This window comes from Anolis sagrei, chromosome 2 (genome assembly GCF_037176765.1).
Source record: "Anolis sagrei isolate rAnoSag1 chromosome 2, rAnoSag1.mat, whole genome shotgun sequence".
NCBI classification, from domain to species: Eukaryota; Metazoa; Chordata; class Lepidosauria; order Squamata; family Dactyloidae; genus Anolis; species Anolis sagrei.
The window spans coordinates 156,399,642-156,421,490 of record NC_090022.1 but is presented as its reverse complement, the minus strand read 5'-3'; the positions used below and the strand labels follow the sequence as shown (position 1 = coordinate 156,421,490).

Genomic DNA, 21,849 nt, shown 5'->3' with positions numbered 1-21,849 from the left:
CTTGGGCAGATAACATCTGGTGGTTTGGCTTGGAAGTGGAATGATTACATTGTACAAAAACTTGTATATGTATGTATATATATATATATATATATATATATATAATTAATGTTACTTCCAGGTCATTAGTGAGAGCTAGTGTGATGCAGTGGTTTGAACGTTGGACCATAATTCTATAGATTAGGGTTTGAAGCCCCATCAGTCATAGAAACCCATTGGGTGACCTTGGGCCAGTCACACACTCTTTTCCATTTAGGAAGGCAAAGATGAATACCCTCTGAACGTTTCTTCCCATGAAAACCCCTGATGAGTTCATTGTGGAAAATTATTTGAAGACCCACAGCAATTAATGCGTTAGCATTTTAACACCGATTTTGAAAGTGATTTTTTAAAAAACAAACAAACAAATAATAATATACTTTCTTTATATTCCGCTCTATGTCCCTGAGGGGACTTAGAGGTACATATATTGCAAACATTCAGTACCATTATACAATTGGCAGAGACAGACAGTACATAAACAGAGGCAAGGTTTGCCTCTTTTCATCTCCGGCATCCGACTGTGCTTGACTTGGCCATGGGGATGTACTGTTGTTTCATTTTCCATGCTGAGGCATCTGTCATCCATGGAATCCGTTCCTGGTTGGATTTTTGGTGGCATGTTTTTCAGGGTGCCTTGTATCTCCCTGCCAAAGCAGTACCTATTTATCTACTTACATTGTTGTTTTCAAACTGCTAGGTGAGCAGAAGCTGGGCTGACGGCGGGAGCTCACCGCAACCTGGACTTTAACTGCCAACTTTCCAGTTGGCAGGATCTTCTATAGCTGGTAGTTTAATCCACTGTGCTAGCCCGGCCCAATAATGCTTAACATTTCACATTATTTTGTTTCTTTTGTCTTTTTTGCCACCTTGACCCTTTCTAATCATTTTAAATGATTTTTATGATAACATGTTATTAAGCTTAACAGAATAAATTTCAGAAATATCTTAAATTTTACTTAGAAGATGAACATTGGGAAGTTACAATTTAATTAACTTTAAACATAGCCTTTAAAATGACAACGTTTCCAAGCTGTGCCTTGGACAGCAGCCCCACTAAAGACATGTAGTCTGGTGGCACAGATGGGAAATCTTCTTGACTAACAAGTGATGCACAATGAAGGAAGAGAGCAACACCGTAAGAGCAGGAAAACTGTGTAGGTTCCACAAGCAGGAGAAATTGCCTATAGTTTCCCTTCTAGATAGTAGGTGCAATGGCATGAATGGCACGAGACCACTGCGAGGTGTTTGAGAACACTGGTTCTGACAGGTACTGGACAATACAGTCATTTGCAACCAAAGGCATCAATTTTGCTCATCGAACTGGAACAACAAGTGCTGGCAGTAGTGACTCTTCAGAAGGAAAAAGAGCCAGTAAACATCCTCTTGCTTGGTGATGAGGGAGACATGAGACACTGGTATGAGAAAATCAGCAGTATGAGTGACTTCTACATCGTACATGGCAATTGTGCAGTTGCAGTCAGTTTTGCTTGCAGCATGATGGGTAATATAATCAGTCTCTCACTGAGATAAAGATAAAGGGAAGAAGAAAAAAGGAAACTACAGATCTGTATGTTGGCGGCATAAATGCCATTCAGTTTAACTGAGGCTCTAGATATTTCTTCAGTCTTTTTCATCTGATAATGCTTCTGAAGGCCGTGTCTGAAACTTAAAATTAATAGGCACCATTTGTTAGCAGATCAATTTAGGATGCATTTCAAAGCTGTCTTCTCCTTTGAACTCTTGATTGCAGGCAAATACAAGTGCAATTTCATCCCATTTCACTCAAGCCTTGAAGATCACACTTTTTCTCCCTTTTAGAAAAATTCACAAACAGATTTCTAATTACAGGGATCTTGAAGAGCACGTGTTACATTGATGTCCGCTGGTTTCCTTTCGACGTGCAGAAATGCGATTTGAAGTTTGGCTCATGGACGCATAATGGCTGGCTCCTTGATCTACAGATGCTTGAAGCTGATATTTCTAATTACATATCAAATGGCGAATGGGATTTAGTGGGTAAGCTGGCTTTCTTAAAGAATTTTAACAACTCCAGAGGATCATTCCTAAACTTGTGTTAGTTTCGGACAATTATTTTTTGTCTTGCTTTTTCCTAAACATCTACTTCATGTTGCAAAGCAGAATCAGAGGTACTTGATCCTCCTGCATCTCCTTGTAGGATTCTCCTCTATCCTGCTTGGGAGAAGGATGAACTGAGCAACAATTTCTGTGTGTTTTGGCATCAGGTGTGAGCAGTAATTTCCCCAAGTCACATTGAAGTGCACACAAGGGAAGTTTCATTCTTGCGCATGGATGAAATCCAGTCTTCAAATGCTTTCCTTCTTGTAGGTTGCATGAATCTTTTTGGAAATGCCTGTGAAGCAGAAGGATTGAATCAGTTGTTGAGCAGGGGTAACAATATTTATGTAAATCCCATTGATTTAAGGAACTTAATAGATTTAATTCCTGTGGCATTTTTGTAGATTTCTGATTATTTTTCAGTTTCTAATACCTTCAAGAAAAAAAAAAACTATGTGTGCAAAAAACCCCCAAGAAAACAAAAAGCCTATTGCCTGGAATTACCTATAGCACTTATGAATATATAACCTATAACTACACACTTGTTACTGTTATGCATTCATGATCCCTGGATAGTCCCTAGTTTAGGGTCTATGTAGAAACCATTAAAACCCCACCAGTAGCTACTTAGAAGGCAGTTACTAGGATCACTGGGAGTCTGTTCTTCTGTCAATAGTGAGGCTGCTGGCTGTGGGTTCTTATTCCCTCTCGTGTGAGCGATCTTCATTATGTAGCAGGGTTGTGAGAGAAGTTCTGCTTCCTCCTGTTGCACTCAAGATCACTTGGAGAAGGGAACAGGAAGGTAAGTCAGTGGCTTTCTAGTTATGGAGGAACAAGGCACTGTCGGTTGGAAAGTGAGGACTGCAGGGATTTACTGTGTTGCAATGTAATTATGATGCAGAAATCTTTTTTCTTTAATATTTATTGAGAAAATTTCTTTTAAAATACAACAAATAAAATAGAATAGAAGTAACATAGGGAGAAAGAAGAAAAGGGAAAAAAACAAGAGAAAAGGAAAAATAACTAAATAGAAGGCAAAGATAATAGCACTAAATGAGTAGTTAATGATACAAAAATCTTGTAGTGAAAAATGCAGATGTTATTGGAGGTGTTGTGTGGTTGCTGGGCTGTATTTTCTTCTGACATTTTGCCTGCATCTATGTCTGGCATCTTCAGATGGAAACGTTCAAAGATGTGATGGAGTCTCCTTCTCTGGAGATTTTAAACAATCTCCAGAGAATTGGATGGCCATGTGGTAGGAATGCTTTGACTGTGTTCTTGTATGGCAGAAAAGTGTTGGATTAAATAGCCCTTGAGGTCTCTTTTAACTCTATGATTCTACATTCTTCCTAGTTGCTGGAAAAGATTGTGAGATTTGTATTGTCAAAGGCTTTCATGGCCGGAATCACTGGGTTGTTGTAGGTTTTTTCGGGCTATATGGCCATGTTCTAGAGGCATTCTCTCCTGACGTTTCACCTGCATCTATGGCAAGCATCCTCAGAGATTGTGAGGTTTGTTGGAACTAGGAAAACTGGGTTTATATATCTGTGGACTGTCCAGGGTGGGACAAAGAACTCTTGTCTGTTGGAGCTAAGTGTGAATGTTTCAACTGACCACCTTGATTAGCATTTGATGCAGGCAAAATGTCAGGAGAGAATGCCTCTAGAACATGGACATATCACCCAAAAAAACCTACAACAATCAATTGTGAGATTTGTTTGCATTTTGGATATATTTTGCTTTGAATCATTATCTTACAAATATTCCTGTTGAACAAAATATTTTAGGTAAAATAAAATATTTTGTATATTGCATGAAAGCAAAGTTCTTCTCCAAATGCCACAAAAATGAGATGGGAGGGAAGCATACATGTAGTTCTGCCACACAAGAACATACAGTCAAAGCATTCCTACTACATGGACATCCCGCCTCTGTTTAAAACGTCCAGATAAGAAGACTCAGTTACATCTCTGAGAATTTTCATTCTTACATGCAAAACACAATAAGTGAAGTGGGAAGTTCCTCCTCTCCTTATGTACAGAGCCTCCAGTGTGGATCTACTCAAGTATCTATTGAGTTGTTGTAGAGATTTGACATCGGTTTCTTAAATGCTGGTAAGGAACTAAAGGAAGGCCAGGTATTAACCCCATAGTCCAGAACTCCACTAGTCCAGGAAGCTGAAGGATGCCAGAACCTCAGTCCTTCAGATCTTCTGACGTTTTTTAATTTAGATAACATATTGGAAACCCAATGGGGTGTTCCTCTGTTCTGCCAAACAATCTGACTGGCATGCTTGGTCTCACCTCCAATATTTATATGCCATTAGTCTTAAAGATATATAGGTTCACTTTTGTCTTTTGATCAGTTGGAATTTGGGACTTCACAGAAAGGTCCCAGGTTATTTGTTTTATTCAAGATCAATGCCTGTGCCCAGAGTATTTATTACCCATAAACTTGTATTTAGAGACAGGAGCTTATAATTTTATATGCCTATTGTTTCAATTTTACAATGTCAACAAAAGTCCAGAATCTGATTCCTTAAGTAATCAATGCTGCTGCTGAGCTGAAGAAAGAAAGTCTAGTTTTCCTCATTGTGAAATCCTACAGCTGCTAACAAATTTAAATGTTTTTTTTTCTTTTTTTTCTTTTCACATTGAAAGGTTGTATTTCAGAAACTCCCCCAAATCCAGGCAGGTTCTTCCAGGGTGTGTTATTTCTAAAGGCTCAGTATGAAAAATATCGCTTCTTAAGCTGAGACTTCAGAGCTTCCCCAGGCTTTGCCTTTTAGGGCTTGTGTTCAGACGGTGCAGCAGTTTCGGCCAAGTCTGGTGAGCTTCTCCAGGCGTCTTCCTATAGAGCTTGCTTGGAGAAGTCACAGCCTTGATGTAAATTAACAAAGGTTCCTGGAAAGAGGTGCCATAAAATATATGAAAAACAAAGGTGATGTTTGTTCTGTACAAAAACAAAAGAAATATAAATTAGTTCAGCTCAGACTGTACTATAAACATGCTGAGAAAACCGTAACCCATCATGCTGTATGCTGAACATTGTAATAACTATTGATTGTTGTTTGCACCTGATGGAGAGCTTGAAAAATGGGCAATTAAACCCGACAGTCTTGGTAATGAAATTGGCCAGAGGAGTTGTGGATACTATATTTTTTATGACAAATCTTAAGGAATGCTGATGATGGCCAGAATGCAATTTTTAGTCTAGGTTATTATTTCATTACTGGTCTGATTTATAAATATTATTTTCAGTACACGTATGCAGTCAAATGTCCAGTATTTTACATTGACCCCATGAGAGAACTAAATATCGATCAGCAGTGATTGCATTTACCTTATTTCTCCAAACAGCAGAATTTAATAGGAGACAATGTTTTTATTGGGAGATGCAAATGATGTATGCTTTTAGTATTCTTGTTATGGTTTTATATTATGTGTTAATATTTTTAAATGTTTTATGGTGTTTTGGGGCATCAAATTGTTGCCATTGTAAACTGCCCTGTGTTGCCTAAGGGCTGAGAAGGGAGGTATACAAATATAGAGTAAATAAATAAATAATGTTATTGCATTCCCAGGAGTTTTTGAGAATGAATGGGGTGAATACATCAAGGCTTTAGAATCAATGCACTTTTAGCTGTCTAGTCTCAATGGTATGGAATCCTGGGATTTGTAGTTTGCTGAGGCACCAGCACTCTTCATCAGAGAAGGCTGCAACTTCCATAATTCCATAGCATTGAGCCATGGCAGTTAAAATGGTGTCAAACTGCATTATGTCTACAGTGTGGATGCATCTGAAGGGCTAGTTAATGGAGACATTGTAAGTCACTGGAATATGAATGACCAGTGATCTAACTTCTCCTTTCCATTTGTAAAATGGTTTGGTTGCAGGGATCTATGGAATTAATTACCCAACTAGGTCTGACAGCACCCAAGATACTATACTGTTGGCAGAAAGGTACTTGGTTGACTCTATTTCTGTAAAATTGGGGAATTCCTGAACCCCTAAGTCAATGCAATCTTGAGAAGTCAGCACTTATGGAAACCCCATTGATTCAATGGGCCCCCTTTGTTCAGGACTAGCTAGTGCAGTGATTCTCAACCTGTGGGTCCCCAGGTGTTTTGGCCTACAACTCCCAGAAATCCCAGCTAGTTTACCAACTAGCTGGGGGTTGAAGGCCAAAACATCTGGGGACCCACAGGTTGAGAACCACTGAACTAGTAGATTCAGTTCCTAAGAAACACAGTTGAGCAAATACAAATAGAGACAAATGGGCTGAAAGATTGAGCCTATGAGCAATCAGTTTTCAGGAAGTGAGAGATGTTTAAGGAATCTTCATAGAGTTCTTTGGTGCTTTCATTCATCTCTGCTCATGTCTTCCATCTAAGGCATAGTGGCTTTAGGACTGGAGTGATAATCAGCAGTCCAATTTGTCTATTTGGAAAACTGGCTTCAGACAACAATTTCCAGTTGTGTGGATTTTAAGAAAACCTTCTCATTGTATCTATTAAGATGTCACCAAAATATCAAGAGCAATAACCCCAAGTTGAGTTTTGCCCACAACACTATGCGTGCCTTCTACACTAACCCTACACTTTAAAGAAGAATGAAACGTCAGGTTGAAGAGGCAGGTCACCAACCTCATCAGCGGAGAAACTGTTGTTGACAGTGGGTGATTTAGCAATCATCCAGCACTTTTGATGACAAGGCTCTCACGAATAGTTCTCCTCATCATGTATTTCCAATTTGCTTCTGTGCAGGTGTCCCAGGAAAAAGAAATGAGCTGTACTACGAATGCTGTAAAGAGCCATATCCAGATGTGACTTACACTGTAACAATGCGCCGCCGTACCCTCTACTATGGATTGAATCTGCTGATTCCCTGTGTCCTTATATCAGGCTTAGCGTTGCTTGTTTTCTTGCTGCCAGCTGACTCTGGAGAGAAGATATCTTTGGGTAAGAGCTGATGGGGGACCAAATATCCCAAAGACACTGGATCTCAGAAGCTAAGCAGGTTCTGCCCTGGTCAGTATTTAAATGGGAAACCTCCAACAAATACCAGATGCTGTAGGAGTAATTAAATTATCACATCAGATAGAAAAGTTGACTTTAAGGACCTCCTCATTTGGGGCATTTTTGCCCTATTTTGCCACTTTTAATCATGGCAAGGACAAGGCCTGCCATGTGCCATCACACAACACGTGGCAAGCCCTGCCGAGTTTCTTCAGAAAGTGTAGTTTGGGTAGCTCCAATGGAGTTGCCCACACTTTCCCTTCAATTTCCCTGTGATGGCAGAAAGGACAGCGGGGCAATGCACATTGCCACTCTTTCTGCCATCTGATGAAGGGAGGAAAAGTGTGACAAAGCACCCTTTCCCATCACCTTCATGTGATGAGGGGAGGAGGGATGGCACACGGGGTAGTGGTCCCTCAGCTGTGGAACTCCCTTCCTAGGGACATTAGATTGGCCCCATTCCTATTAACATTTTGCAAGAAAGTTAAAACCTGGCTTTTTGAGAAAGCATTTGCAAATGTAGTATAATAGGCAAGATAGACCTACAGAACGACTGGACGATGCAACTGGAAAATGACTCTAGTAAGGAGATGCTGAGGATTTGTGTTTTTATTGGTTTTGTATGGCTTTATATTTTATATGCTAATGTTTTTAATTGTATTTTATGATGAATTGTGCCAACTGTAAACCACCTTGAGTCACCTTCAGGCTGAATAAGGCAGTATATAAATACAGTAAATAAATAAATAATAAATAAGCCGCCCTGCCAACCTTCCCTTTCATCTGCAATTGCCAGCGCAGTGGCATTGCCCAAAAGGGTGGCATGAAGAGGTCCTAAGACAGTGGTTCTCAACCTGAGGTCCCCAGATGTTTTTGGCCTACAATTCCCTGAATCCCAGCCAGTTTACCAACTGTCAGAATTTCTGGAAGTTGAGCCCAAAAACATCTGGGGAGGTCAGTTGAGAGCCACTGTCCTAAGAGAAGATGTTCAAATATATGACACCTTCTCGTACTTTCTGTGGTGGTTCCCTCTGTCATCCTCATGGTCGTTTTTCCTCCTCTTCTTCAGGAGGATAAACCCAAGAAGCTGGATACAATGGCAGCTCAACTTCTGGTAACAAGAATGCAGAATGGGAAAAGCTGGCTTTTCAAACCATTGTTGGCTTCTCAAAACCAGGAGAATCGTGTTATGCAAAGAATGAATTTGGAGGCTATAAAACTTCTAGAAGAGTGTCAAGACTATTTTGCAGAATGTGTGGAGCAGTTCTGAGTTAAAAATGTATGCTAGGCTATGCAGTGTATGTTCTTCTTATTCTTTGACCTAGTGAGGTCTTCCGAAATCAGCCCTGAAGATGAATATGTAACACTTAATTGCATACCTAATAGATGGGATATACATCATTCATAATTTTTAAATGGAAAGCATTCAGGAATTCATTACCTGCCTCACCTTTTGTCTCCTTTTCATTTCTTTTGCAGGCATCACCGTTCTGCTGTCCCTGACGGTTTTCATGTTGCTTGTGGCAGAGATAATGCCTGCCACTTCAGATTCGGTTCCCTTAATAGGTATGTTGAAGTGGTCACAATTTTCTTACAAACTGGCAAATTTTTAGCACTTTCCGGTGCCCTTGATTGTTTTGGGGTCAGGCTACGCATATGCTGAACTCTCTTGTTGAAATGAATCAGGGTTTAAATGCTTAACTTTGGATCAGGCTCATGAACAGAAGTGAATGGTTGGAAGGGTGTGGCTTTTTCATATTGAAACCCAGGTCTCAAGTATTTTCTTGGAGCAGCACTATAAATAGCAACTCTTCTGGGTGTTTGCAAAGGGAAATAATAGCTAGAAAGAAACAGCTCATCCCCACAACCAATTGTGGTTGCATATTCCTTTTTTTTTTTTTTTTTTTTTGGAAATCGTTTTATTTAGAATATGTGCTCTTAAGGGAAGAGCGTGATAGGGAAGCCTCAATCCCGGTATACTAAAAAGGAAGTTTTAAGCAGAAATATATACGAGTTACTTTTGAACATGGAAAGAGGGGGAACAATGTATAAGTGATAGGACAGAGAGTGAAAATTAGGAAGGAAAGAGGGGGGTGGAGATGGGATGGGGGGGTAGGTGAAAGAACTAGAAAATGGTCTGCTGGTAGCCGCGAGATGGCCCCTAGCAGTCGAAAACACTTCCAGGGTTCCAGGTCAGGCTGTTTTGTTGATCTCTTGAATATCTGTTCATTTGTTCTTCTTACTCCCATTGTTATGGTGGGAGCGGTTTCCTTTATTTTTCATAAAGGATCAAGGAACGCTGGTCAAATAATTTAAATTGTGTCCATTCATATTACTTTGTATTTATAGTATTAATTACTTTATCTTCTTTTTCTAGAGCAGTTTATTTGTCTTTCAAAAATCAGTAGATAAAGGGACATTATTCAGATATTTAAATTATGATCATTCGTATTGCTTTATACTAGTAATGTTAATTTCTTTATCTTCTTTTTCTAAATAATTTATTAGTTTTTCCCAATTTGTTTCCCTGGATTTGGCTATGTTCTGCGACATTCTCTGCGTTAATAGGTCCATGTTCATTATATCTAGACATTTTAGTAACCACTGTTCTGTCGAGGGTACTTCTTTTGTTTTCCAACATTGCGCTAACTTTATTCTTGCTGCTGTAACTAGTAAGAAAAAGATCTTATTGGTGTTGTCGTCTGTTTCCCAGTCCATTACGCCCAGTAGGAAGTATTCTGGTTTAAAGTCAAATTCCAATTGTAGTATTACCTTTATCTCTTTATGTATCCGGTGCCAGAACGATTTCACTATTTTACATTTCCACCACATGTGGATTAGATCTCTTCTTTTTTTGTTGCATTTCCAGTGGTTGCATATTCTTAATGCTGATCCCAATGCTCTCCCTATTTCTAATGTTGATCAGGAGTCATCAGACATGTAGATAATCTGGAGCAGTTGAAGAAATAGCAGGTGTAAAACCAAAAGATGATGGATCTAGGGCAAAGTGGGAACATTAAACTAAGGGGAAGCTTGTGATTTAGTGGAATCGGGGTTCACAGAGTCCAAGGGCCGGATCGTTTTTAGCTATCAGATACAGTCATGTATTGTCGAAGGCTTTCACGGCCGGAATCACTGGGTTGTTGTAGGTTTTTTCGGGCTATATGGCCATGTTCTAGAGGCATTCTCTCCTGATGTTTCGCGTGCATCTATGGCAAGCATCCTCACTACCCCTGAGGATGCTTGCCATAGATGCAGGCGAAACGTCAGGAGAGAATGCCTCTAGACCATGGCCATATAGCCTGAAAAAACATACAACAACCCAGATACAGTCATGTAACCTGCCATTCCTCTCAGGCTTCCATGTAACCTCTGAGTTTAGCAGCAGCCTTCCTATGAATCATCAGGATGCTGATCATGATGAATTTTCTAGCAACTTGTGAGTCTGCAATTGCTAAAACATAGTTACCATGACTTCTGGGGATGGATGGGAAGCAACATTACTCAGAAGTGAGTGATACCCACCAAGTGCTTTGGTGTAGTTCATTCAGAAGACACTTCCATTACTTGGACTCATTGAACAGATTGTGTGGCTGTGGGGTCATCATAATCATCACCATCATCAAAATTGCACATTACTGAACAGAGAACAAATCATTCACTAAATGAAAATGTTTATAATTATTCTTTTATGCATGTGTATTAAGAAAAGGACTCATCTCTGCAAAGTTAGTTACGTTTCCATTTAAAATCTGCATTAATGCAAATAACTTGCCCTTTGCTGTCATTGGAAACATTTTCCTCAACCATTCTATAGTGTGCAAAAATGGCTCATGAAATTTCCTGTGTTTTGCTGACACTAATGGGTTTTTGGCGAGAACCTTATTGTTATCTAGATCAATTTAAAAAAATATTACAAAAGGTTTGAGTCACAACTTAATCTTTCTTATCCTTGAACAGATAATTGTATTTTTTAAAAAGAAAACACTCTCATATATACCTGAGATAGTCATAATTTTCCTGACATTTCCAACACTTAACCCCACATTTCTTGACACAGAGCAGTTTTTTTTTAAAATGTGCTGTGTGGTACAACTATAGGGGATTTGGGAAACTTTCAGAAGTTTCTGTGATGCTACATTGAGAACATATTGTAATGCGCTTTACATTGCTCTTCCTCTGTATCAAATTGGGAAACTCAAAATTAGTTCAAAACATGGCAGCCAGACTACTTCTAAGAACATCTGGGAGTGAGCATATTACATACACCTATTTTAAAGTCACTCTGCTAGCTGCCAATTAGTTTCTGGACAAAGTACAAAGTTTTTGTTTCAATCTTTAGGTCCACTGTGGAGTGTTTTTTCCACCATCCAGAACCCAATTGGCACCTGTCACCCAGAGGACCTTTTCATCAGCTGCCCCAAGACTGTGGAATGACCTGCTGGAAGAGCTAAATTTGTATTTAAGAGACAATTTAAGAGACAATTGAAGACCTATCTCTTCCAGCAGGCCTACCCAGTCAGAAATACATTTTAATATATGTATTTTACATAATGTTTTATGATGAAGTGTTTTCACTGTGTTGTGCCCCACCTCAAGCCACCAGGAGAGGTGAGTAAAAATAACAGCAGTAGCAGCAGCAGTAGTTCCTTAAAAGAACTTTGCTTTCAATGTGCCTCTCTTATCATCCCCTCCAGCCACTCCGTCACATTTACTCAATTCCACCGAGTTCTATACTTAAAATGTAGTTTATCACATTGGGTTGAGTACAAGTGTAGAGTAGAGCATTCTTTGTGTATTTTAAGCATGGGTGCCAGCATTCTTTTCAAACATTTCAGGAGGTGGTGGGGAAGTGGATTTTTTTGGTAATGATCCGGATGTTTGTCCAGTTCTGTAATGTGACAGCATTCATTGCTCTCAGGTTTAAAATGAAATGTTTCCCCAATTTGTGAGAGCGGAAATTGAGACAAAAGCATCCTTGTTAGGAAAGTTCCGCCATTACCTTTTGCTCACTTAGTTTTTACTTTAAATGCCATTATTATTATTATTATTATTATTATTATTATTATTATTATTATTATGCCATGTCTCCATGCTGTGCAGTCATGGGAATAATAATTTTCCAAGGTCCATACCCTTCTCTTGATGCATTTATGAAATGAATGCCCTTGCACCCCACTTTAAATGCCATGGCTCCATGCAATGGAGTCCTCCTGGGAGTTATAGTTTCCCAAGGTTCACACCCTTCTCTGAGTATATCTACACTGTGGAGTGAATGTAGTTGGACATTACTTTAAATGCCATTTCTCCATGAGATGGTGTTGGGAATTGCAATTTCCCAAGGTCCATGAACCTTCTCTGGACACTGTGAAATGAAGGCTGCTGGACTTTACTTTAAATACAATAACTCCATACTATGAAGTCCTGGGAGTTATAGTTTTCTAAGGTCCACACCCTTCTCTGTGGGACAACTGAGAGCGAGAGAGAGACAGCAAGCAAGAAAGAGAGAGCATCACTGCTTTCCCTCCCTCCCTGCTTCCAGAATTTAAGACACATAATAGCTGACATTTCAAAGAGAAGAGTTTCCCCCCCACAGAGAATATGGGGGAAGGATGGTGGGTGGTGCCTAGGGATTACAGTGTGATGGGAAATGAACTGAAAGAATGTTGAGTACAACTGAGTAACATGGATACATTTAACAGTGTAGTGAAGGTAGGGAAATCATCAGTTTCATTTCAAAATTAAGCTCTACTCTACCAAACGCTTCCCTGCTTCAATGTGATGAAGTCCCAGGACTGACCTTTCAATAGCCCTTAATCTGCAGCCTCCAATCTATAGCCATGAAGTGTCTGGTGGAGAGAGGGGCATATAAGAACTATCTGCCTGGATCCCTATAGCCCTCCTTGCTTTCCTCAACAGTTTCTGAAGTCATCTGCGTGGCTATATACTGTTTTGTGAGGAGCAAGCAGACTCACAGGATCATCTTTACATAGCCAGATATGAAAGCACTGCCCACTTCCCCCAAAGAAGGGAATTGCAGTGCAGGAAACTTCAGAGAGTGAAGTCGAGGTGGTAGTGTATCACTGGGTTAGCATTATGGTCTCATAGCATTATGCCTGGAAACAACCCATTTCTATAAAACTCTCTATTACACCTTAAATTGAAAAACAATGAAAATATTTTTAATCTTATATAAATTTTCAAACTACGTATTTTCACTTTGGAATTGGAAGCTTTTTTTTTCTTCCTAAAGAAATTCATAATTGATGGGGGATCTTTTTTCACAGAACCGATCAGAGAAATAAAATAATGGAGCAGCGAAGTGAAGTAATGAGATACTCCTGTGCTGACTGCTCTGAATGTCAACTAAAATGGGTTTTATTTAAAACGAACCATCTAAGAAAAAGAAGGAAAGCAAATGGGGATTTCAAAGAATGATGTTGTTTAATAAGAAGGTTGTGTTGAAAAACCCAGGGAATTTCTGATGTACAACTCTTTTATCAGATTAAAACAGTACAGCAAATATAGTAAACAATATTTAGATGTATTGTCAGTGGCTTTATCCCTATAGCCCTCCTTGCTTTACTCAACAAATGTTGAGTATTTAGATGTTTACTATAAATTAACCCAGCTTCCAATCAAGTGTAGATTAGTCACACATAAAGCATGTTTTCTTTAAGGGAAAGGGGATGTGATCCACAATCCCATTTCTGAAATTACCTAGAGAAAATAGATCTAAAAATCCTCATTAACACTTACTGCAATATTTTTCATAAATAGTCAAAACAAGTGGAGCATATTGAAGGTGTTTGAAATGCATTTTGTAAAGCAGCCATCTAGGTCAACAGCATGTTGTCCCTTACGTCTGCTTGGAAGATTTCATTTTCCTTGCTCAAATGCCACAGCAGGATAAAAAGGCCCACACTTAGGAGACTCTCCACAGGAAGAAGGGAGGCAAAGAGCGTGAATTAAGTTGTCTCTGTAACACCATGAACATTTCAATAGAAAGCAATGTCCCTCTGTAGCATGACCACAAAATGGGACCCCAGCACAGTGCCTCCTATAGAGCCCTATAGGATAAAATGTTTGTCTTACATGAAGGTCATTAGAACAGGTTCAGCTTCTGTCTGATGAACATAAAAATACAGAAAGCAGCTGTGTAGCAAGTCAGACCATTTGATCTGTCTAGCGCAGTGTGATCAACTCCAGTTGCAGCAGCTATGTAGAGTTTCAAGCAGTATTATTTCCTAGCCGTACTTGGAAATAGTATCTTTGGTGGTCCAGGTATTGACTAGGCCTGACTCTACTCAGTTTCCAGTATCAACTGTGGTTGGCTTTGTGTAGAATAGCATGGTGATACAGTATCTAAGTATAACTTGCTACCTCATCAGGTGGGCAAAATAATAATAATAATAATAATAATAATAATAATAATAATAACACTTTATTTGTACCCCGCTAACATCTCCCCAAGGGACTCGGTGCGGCTTACATGAGGCCGAGCCCAACCCAACAATACAAGCAATAATCACAACAATACAAGCAATTAAAATAAAAACATAGATGATAAACATATAACATTATCCATCAGACAACATACAATTAAAACTGACGGGAAATTGCCCGTCATATGATGCTCCCTCTTTACTTATGGCACGGAGCCCACTGACTCCCATCCCATGACATAGATCTACTTCCGGTGGGGCTCCGTGGCACAGGTGAAGAGGGAGCATTGTAGGCTACTGTGGCAGCAACCCGGGAGACCTCCCATGTTCCATAGGCAACAATGGGGGGAAGCTGGTTGGCAGATGCTTCCCCTATGGTATAGAGTGAGAGGGAAGCCAGGTGATGTGGGGTGATGGGCAACGGGTTTCCCACACTGGGCCCGGCCGGATTTACCACGATGCGTGTCAAATCCATCTTAATGTGATAAAGTCCTTAGTCTTTTCAGATATATATAAATGACTTAAGACCTGGGGAAGAAATCTGTCCCTCCCCCCTCCCTCCCCACCCTTTTTAAAAAAATGTTTCCCCTATTTTAATGCATCACTGTTAAAACCTTAATAAAAATAAATTTAAAAAGATCTGAGAAAAAGGTTATGTAGTTCCATAGTAAAGCATTTGAAGGCCCCCAGTTTAATTCCTGTCACCTTTGGATTTTTGTGACCTGGATTCTCCCGGCTTGGCTTGGTTTTATTGGCACGTTAATCTATTAATTTATTGTTAAATTTTAATGATGATGTACAATGTTTTAAAATGATTTTATTGTGAGTTGTAGTTTTTATGGTATTTACGTTGTTAGCATCCTCTGATGCTCATGTGAGGCCACGCCGAGTCCCCCTTGTGGGGAGAAGGGCGGGATATAAATATATGAAATAAATAAATAAATAAACAAATATCCCATTGGGGAATTATGAATCCTGTTCCAATTTCCCCAGTCTCCACTTACTGGGCAGTAGTCACTGCTTTCAACGGGAGTCTATTCCTCTGTGGTTGACAACCATTCTCACCTCCTTCTGTGAGTGATCTCTGGGGTGACAGGCAAAGCCGCTGTCACAATTCCCATTCATGCTAACTATCATTTACACAAGAGTGGTATTGGACCATCAGTGAGTTGCCCCCCAAATGAAAGAAACCCCTCATGGAGTGCAGAGCCTACTGCCTGGAAAGTGAGGATTGGAAGACTTTCACAGTTTCTATGTATCCCTGAAACTGGAGGTTACATGGGGACAAGGAATATGAAACAGTCACAGGTGCATTACTCTAGGTTATGCATTCATAACTGGCCAGAAGAAGTTGGGCCATAGTGTGGTCCGTTTTCACAACCGGAGAACTAGGTCTGACAGTGTTCCTTTATGAGAAGAGCACAGCTTTTTCTCCTGCATTCATTCCACTCCTGGCAATTGTGAAACAAATAATACGCCAGATATGAATTGATTAGACAGGTGTGGGAATTGCTAAGCAGCAACAGTATGAAGAGGCCACTGGGCTGGAGAGGAGCTGTATCTATATTTATATTGTTTGCTAGGAAATGTAAGAGGGAAGGTGCTGTTCAGCTCAAGTCCTGCTTATAGGGTTCCCTTAAGCTACCAGTTGGGTACTGAGCGAACAGAATGCTGTGCCAGATGAGCCTCTGATTTGATCCACCATGACCCTCCTTATGCTCTTACGCCTTCTCTGCTGCAGATCAAACATGGTAAAGGGGCTCTTTTTATTCTTGACTGCACTCTTGTGCTGGAAATATAGAGGCAATATGGGCTAGACACATTTAAAATGTATATTTATTTCCGAGTTCCTATATTCCACTGACATTTGCAGCTTTCACACCAGTCGATTCAAACCATTAGAACATAAACTGAATATTTGAACATATAAAATATCTTTATAAATATGTATATAAAATATAAGCATCTATAATATATAAGGATACATTTATATCATAAGGTATAAATATATAAATGCATAAAGTGAATATATGCTGTATTTACACTTCCTCATGAATAAAAAGCATGGTTGGATGCATGAATTGTAGAATCACAGAGTTGGAAGAGACCTCGTGGGCCATCCAGTCCAACTCCTTGCCAAGAAGCAGGAAAATCGCATTCAAAGCACCCCTGACAGATGGCTCTGTTTAAAAGTCTTCAAAGAAGGAGCCTCCACCACACTCCTTGGCGGAGAGTTCCACTGCTGAACAGCTCCTGCAGTCAGGAAGTTCTTCCTCATGTTCAGGTGGAATCTCCTTTCCTGTAGTTTGAAGCCATTGTTCTGTACTCAAGGGCCCTTCCACACAACCCTATATCCCAGAATATCAAGGGAGAAAACCCCACATTATCTGCTTTAAACTGGGTTATCTGATCTCACATTTAGATAAAGTGGGATTTTCTGTCTTGATATTCTGGGACATAGGGCTGTGTGCAGGCCCGTAGCCAGGATTTTGATTGGGGGGGGGGAGTTTGATTTGGGGGGGGCTGAGTCTGGGTGAAAGAGGGTCTACCCTAGCAAACCTTTTGTATCATTATCCCAATACCTCCATGCATATGGGATATATTGAGCATGGTGATCAGATCATGGTATGAATAAACATAACAGTTTAAATAATGTACCAGTAAGGCCTTCTTGCGGACCACCATGAGAATTTGGGGGGGGGGGGCTGAAGCCCCTCAAGCCCCCCCCCCCCCCCCCCGGCTACATGCCTGGCTGTGTGGAAGGGCCCCTAGTCTCCAGGACAGCAGAAAACAAGCTTGCTCCCTCCTCCCTGTGATTTCCTCTCACATCTTGATACATGACCCTCATCACGTCTTCTTTCAGCCATCTCTTCTGCAAGCTAAACATGACTAGCTCTTTAAGCCACTCCTTATAGGGCTTGTTCTCCAGAGCCTTGATAATTTTAGTTGCCCTCCAGGAAGGCTTGCATAAATACATATGTCCTCAATGTGCACCTAAAATATGAATGCTTGCTGCATGTTAGAAAGAGACTATTTTATGTGGCGGGTGCCTTTCTCCTCCGAAGGCAGAGCTATGTTCCTTTTGAAGATATAAAAGCCAACATGCTGCTTAAATGTAAAGCCCTTCGTGGCCTCAGACCCAATAGTGTCAATGTCATCAGTACAAGCTTTCTGTGCTTGAGATATCTTTGTCAACTAGGAAAGGATATAATCATCCCAAGAGAGGCTTTCCTGCTGTTGTTTTGAGGCTGGGGAAACTTTTCTGCTTCATTGTCCGCCTCATTGTATCTTCCTGGAGAGAATAGCAGAGCATTTGCAAAGATATTTGAGTTTTTGGCATCTACTGAGTGGGGTAGTTTTATTTATCGCTGTTGTGAGCTGGTTGTTTGAAACCTAAGTGTTTAAGGCTTGTTTTAATACTTCTTTTGTGATGGTCTCTTGTAGCTCAGGAATAGCAGCGTTAAACGTTTCCAGTAGTTAAATAAATACGGCATACTGTGGAGAAAATAGGACCCAATAGGATGGAGGGAATAAATCATTTCAACTTCACCAGCAGGCACTGAAGCAATCAAGAGGTGGCTTGGAAATCAACCGATCTATCTGTAAAAATATTCATATCGGGCAAAACCTCCTTCTTTTAATGAAAAAAGGAACTGGTAAGAGATACGCATTGCCAGTGTGGTTTAAGTGCTGGACTAGGAAAACAAGGTTCGAAAATCATACCCTCCAAGGAAGGCAAACCCTCTCTGAACAAATCTTGTTAGGAAAATCTTTTAATAGGTTTGCCTTGTGGTTGCAATCAGTTGGAAATGTCTTAAGGTCACAGAATAACAACAACAAATAATCAAGGGGAAAGGACATTCGCTGCCACAGGTACTGCACTTTCATGTGCAATCTGCACATCAAAACAACCAAGAGGCTCTTGCTGAATGTATATTTAAAAGTCTCTTCATTAATAGTCATATCCCACCGTAGTACAGTGCCTCAATGTCAATCGTTTGGCCAGAGCCAAGCCCTGCCATCTGTGATCAAATGAGGCTTGTTAACATTGCCGGAGCCCAAAGGGAGGTCTACTCTTCTCAATAGCTGACAATAGAGCACAGGCCTTGCAAAACCCTTGGACTCAGATTATGCAATAGTGGAGGCCGCCTGCCAGAGGTTTGCTTTCTGAATACTTAATTTCTGTAATATTTTCTCACACTCCTTACCCTCAGTGGAAGAAAATTGCAGGGTATCTTTCCAAGGTCAGTTTCCTTGTAGGAGACAGAGTGAGAGAGTGAGGACACTTGCAATTTGTGTCAGATTGTGAACAAACACTGATTTCACCATTTGTGACTTTGCTATCACTCAAAGTGGTGCCAAAAATTTGTCACCCTTCAATAATGTTTTATGGATTTTGATGTATATTAATGTGAAGAGAGCATAAAATCTATGGAGAATTTTTGTCACACCTTTGGACCTATCAGTCTTTAGAAACAACCAAATAGTGTTGTTACAATTGAAGTGAATGTGTTGTGTGTGGCTTTGAGTCACCAGGCAACTTGTAGCAACCCCATATATTTCATAGGGCTTCTTAGGTACGCCACATTGCTCAACTTAATCGTTGCTTTGCAGGCCAAGTGAGTGCTGGAGTAATGCCACGGGAACATGGTAGCTGCCGGGATGGACGAGACCTCTTGGTTGTCCTCCCACCCGATAGTCTGATCCATTCCATATGGCATATAATGTGAGAGACAAACATGGCCATACAATGGTATGCTGATCAACCCGTGCTCGAAATAGATATGAATGGAGGCAAACAGAAGATGTGACCCGTGCAAAAGCTGAGGATTGTCTTAGTCAGTGGTTCTCAACCTGGGGTCCCCAGATGTTTTTGGCCTTCAACTCCCAGAAATCCTAACAGATGGTAAACTGGCTGGGATTTCTGGGAGTTGTAGGCCTAAACACCTGGGGACCCACAGGTTGAGAACCACTGGACAAAGTTTCTTAGGGATGCTTTGAATGTGATTGTCCTGCTTCTTGGCATGGGGTTAGATTGGATGGCCCATGAGGTGTCTTCTAACTCTATGATTCTATGAATGCTAGACTGTACATTTAAAATATCATCCTAGATAAGTTTTGTTTCTATGAAGCAGTGGAGTCACTGACGATATCTACCTGAGGCATTTCTCCCAATGAGGAGCCCCCGGTGGTGCAGTGCCAGCAGTACTGAATACCAACAGGCCGCAGGTTCGAATCCGGGGAGAGCACGGATTAGCTCCCTCTATCAGCTCCAGCTCCTCATAGGGGGACATGAGAGAAGCCTCCCCCAAGGATGATAAAACATCAAAACATCCGAGCATCCCCTGGGCAACGTCCTTGCAGACAGCCAATTCTCTCACACCAGAAGCGACTTGTGGTTTCTCAAGTCACTCCTGACACGACAAAAAATCACTCCCAATTGCTTGAGATTTTTGTGAATTGTTATGGAGCTCATTGCAAACGGGAGCCCCCCAATGACGTCGTTCTTTTAGCATTTTCCAGAAATGGCCCCTCCTCTGTAGACTGTGCCAAATATTTCTTGGATCTATGTTTCAGGTTCAAATAAAAAATGTCAGTGAGGTATAAATATTCCCTGCAAATCCTTTAGTGTCAATATTCACCTTTCTCACATTCTATGTAGAGTTATTGTTTCTGCTGAGAACTTTTACTTTGGGAACATTTCCGTCCTGGCTTCAGCTTCTTCCTCTTTCCTGAATCATGAAGGTGATCTCAGAAATGCATTAATCAACTACCGAGTAGGATGAGATCATATCTCATGATAAATGTGCCCTACCTGATGATATCATAGAGGGCAAGTGGAATCGGTTGAGAATAAAGAAGAGAAATGTACATGAATGGCAAATATTTTGCCATTAATCACCATCATCACAAAAGGGAGGTGTTCTGTGGCAATTCTCCAAATGTCAGAACCAAAGTAGATAAATTTTAGCTGAGTCCTGTTCCTATTTGTCTTAAGGTGGTAGAGATTTTGTACAGATAAAAACATCTGTGAGGCTTAGTGTGCTACAACGAATCTATTATTTTCACAAGGATCGCTTTGTGTTGTGCAGGAATAGACTAACATGCCTTCTCCTATGCTGCCTTCTTCTTGATCTGCATTTAAAAGTCAAATTACGGGTTTTAGAAGACCCATGGTTAGTTCTCCTGTTTGTTCTGCTCTGTTTAAAAAGTGATGATGGTGGTGAATACAATTAGAATAATGGTGCTAGGAGAATATTCCCTTCCCAATGTACTGTTTCTTATACAGCAGTACCCTTTGGGCAGTATATTACTTTTCTGAGTGCTACACTTGAAATATCCATATTCTATATTATATGCATATGTATGCTTCTTTAATGTCTTCTACGATCCTCATGGAGTGCCTGAGGACCACAACAAAAATCTCTCACAATAGTCATTTTGTATAATGTGTTGCAATGAGCACAAAAGCTACCTGAGGGAATTAAGAGACTTGTGCTTGGCTGACTTTTAGAGTCATATATATTCTTTACAAAGGGAAAGATGTGCCATGAGTGGTTCTAACTGGGGGCATGAAAAGTAGGCTGTGTCTTTTGCATTTGCTGTCTCCCTCTCACCCTTGTTCTCCTGCTTCTGATGAAATCTCTCTCCCGGCCTATACATTTCTCCTTTTTCACTTTGTGGTTTTGATTCTGGTTCATCAGGAGAGATGTGAAATTGGGGAAATCACTCCTTTCCCTTCCAGTCCCTTGCTTTTTGGTGTCATTATATTTTAGTTCACAGGTGAGGCAAGAACCTTTCTCCTTGACACCTAATATCCTTTGTAGTTCTTTTAGCAACAACATTTGTTTTGTTTTGGGGAGATGAGCATGTAGTCATAGAAACTTTCTGCAGTCTGAAATGATGTAGACCAGCTCATGTAGAATGGAGTTATGGAGGCAAAATGACTGAGCACAAGTTTTGCTATTTTGAGGGAGTACTTTAGAAAACATGTAGTGTTCCCTCACTTTCACTGGGGTTACGTTCCAGGACCATCCGCGATAAGTGAAAAACCGCGACGTAGGGACACCATATACTGTATATAAAATTAGAAATGCTTTGCCCGACTTACTGGGCAAGGGCTGTTGTGGCAGAGGGTGCTCTCCTGCCAGCCATGCTTCTTCCCAGAAGCCCCTGATCGACTGGAAGTCTTTGGCTGCTAGGCTGGCTGGCCATCCTGCATGCAGGGGCTTCTTCTTCCCAGAAGCCCCCTGCGTGGCAGAAAGTTT

General features: G+C 40.5%; 1 protein-coding gene across 1 annotated transcript in view; it reads left to right on the top strand.

Moving 5' to 3' along the window:
- LOC132768089 (neuronal acetylcholine receptor subunit alpha-7-like) overlaps positions 1-21,849 on the top strand; it is a 170,678-nt gene that overhangs the window by 118,216 nt on the left and 30,613 nt on the right. The window contains exons 6-8 of the mRNA XM_060763693.2: positions 1,891-2,058; positions 6,885-7,079; positions 8,616-8,702. Of these exons, the coding sequence (XP_060619676.1) occupies positions 1,891-2,058; positions 6,885-7,079; positions 8,616-8,702 (450 nt within the window). The remainder of the gene's footprint in view (positions 1-1,890; positions 2,059-6,884; positions 7,080-8,615; positions 8,703-21,849) is intronic.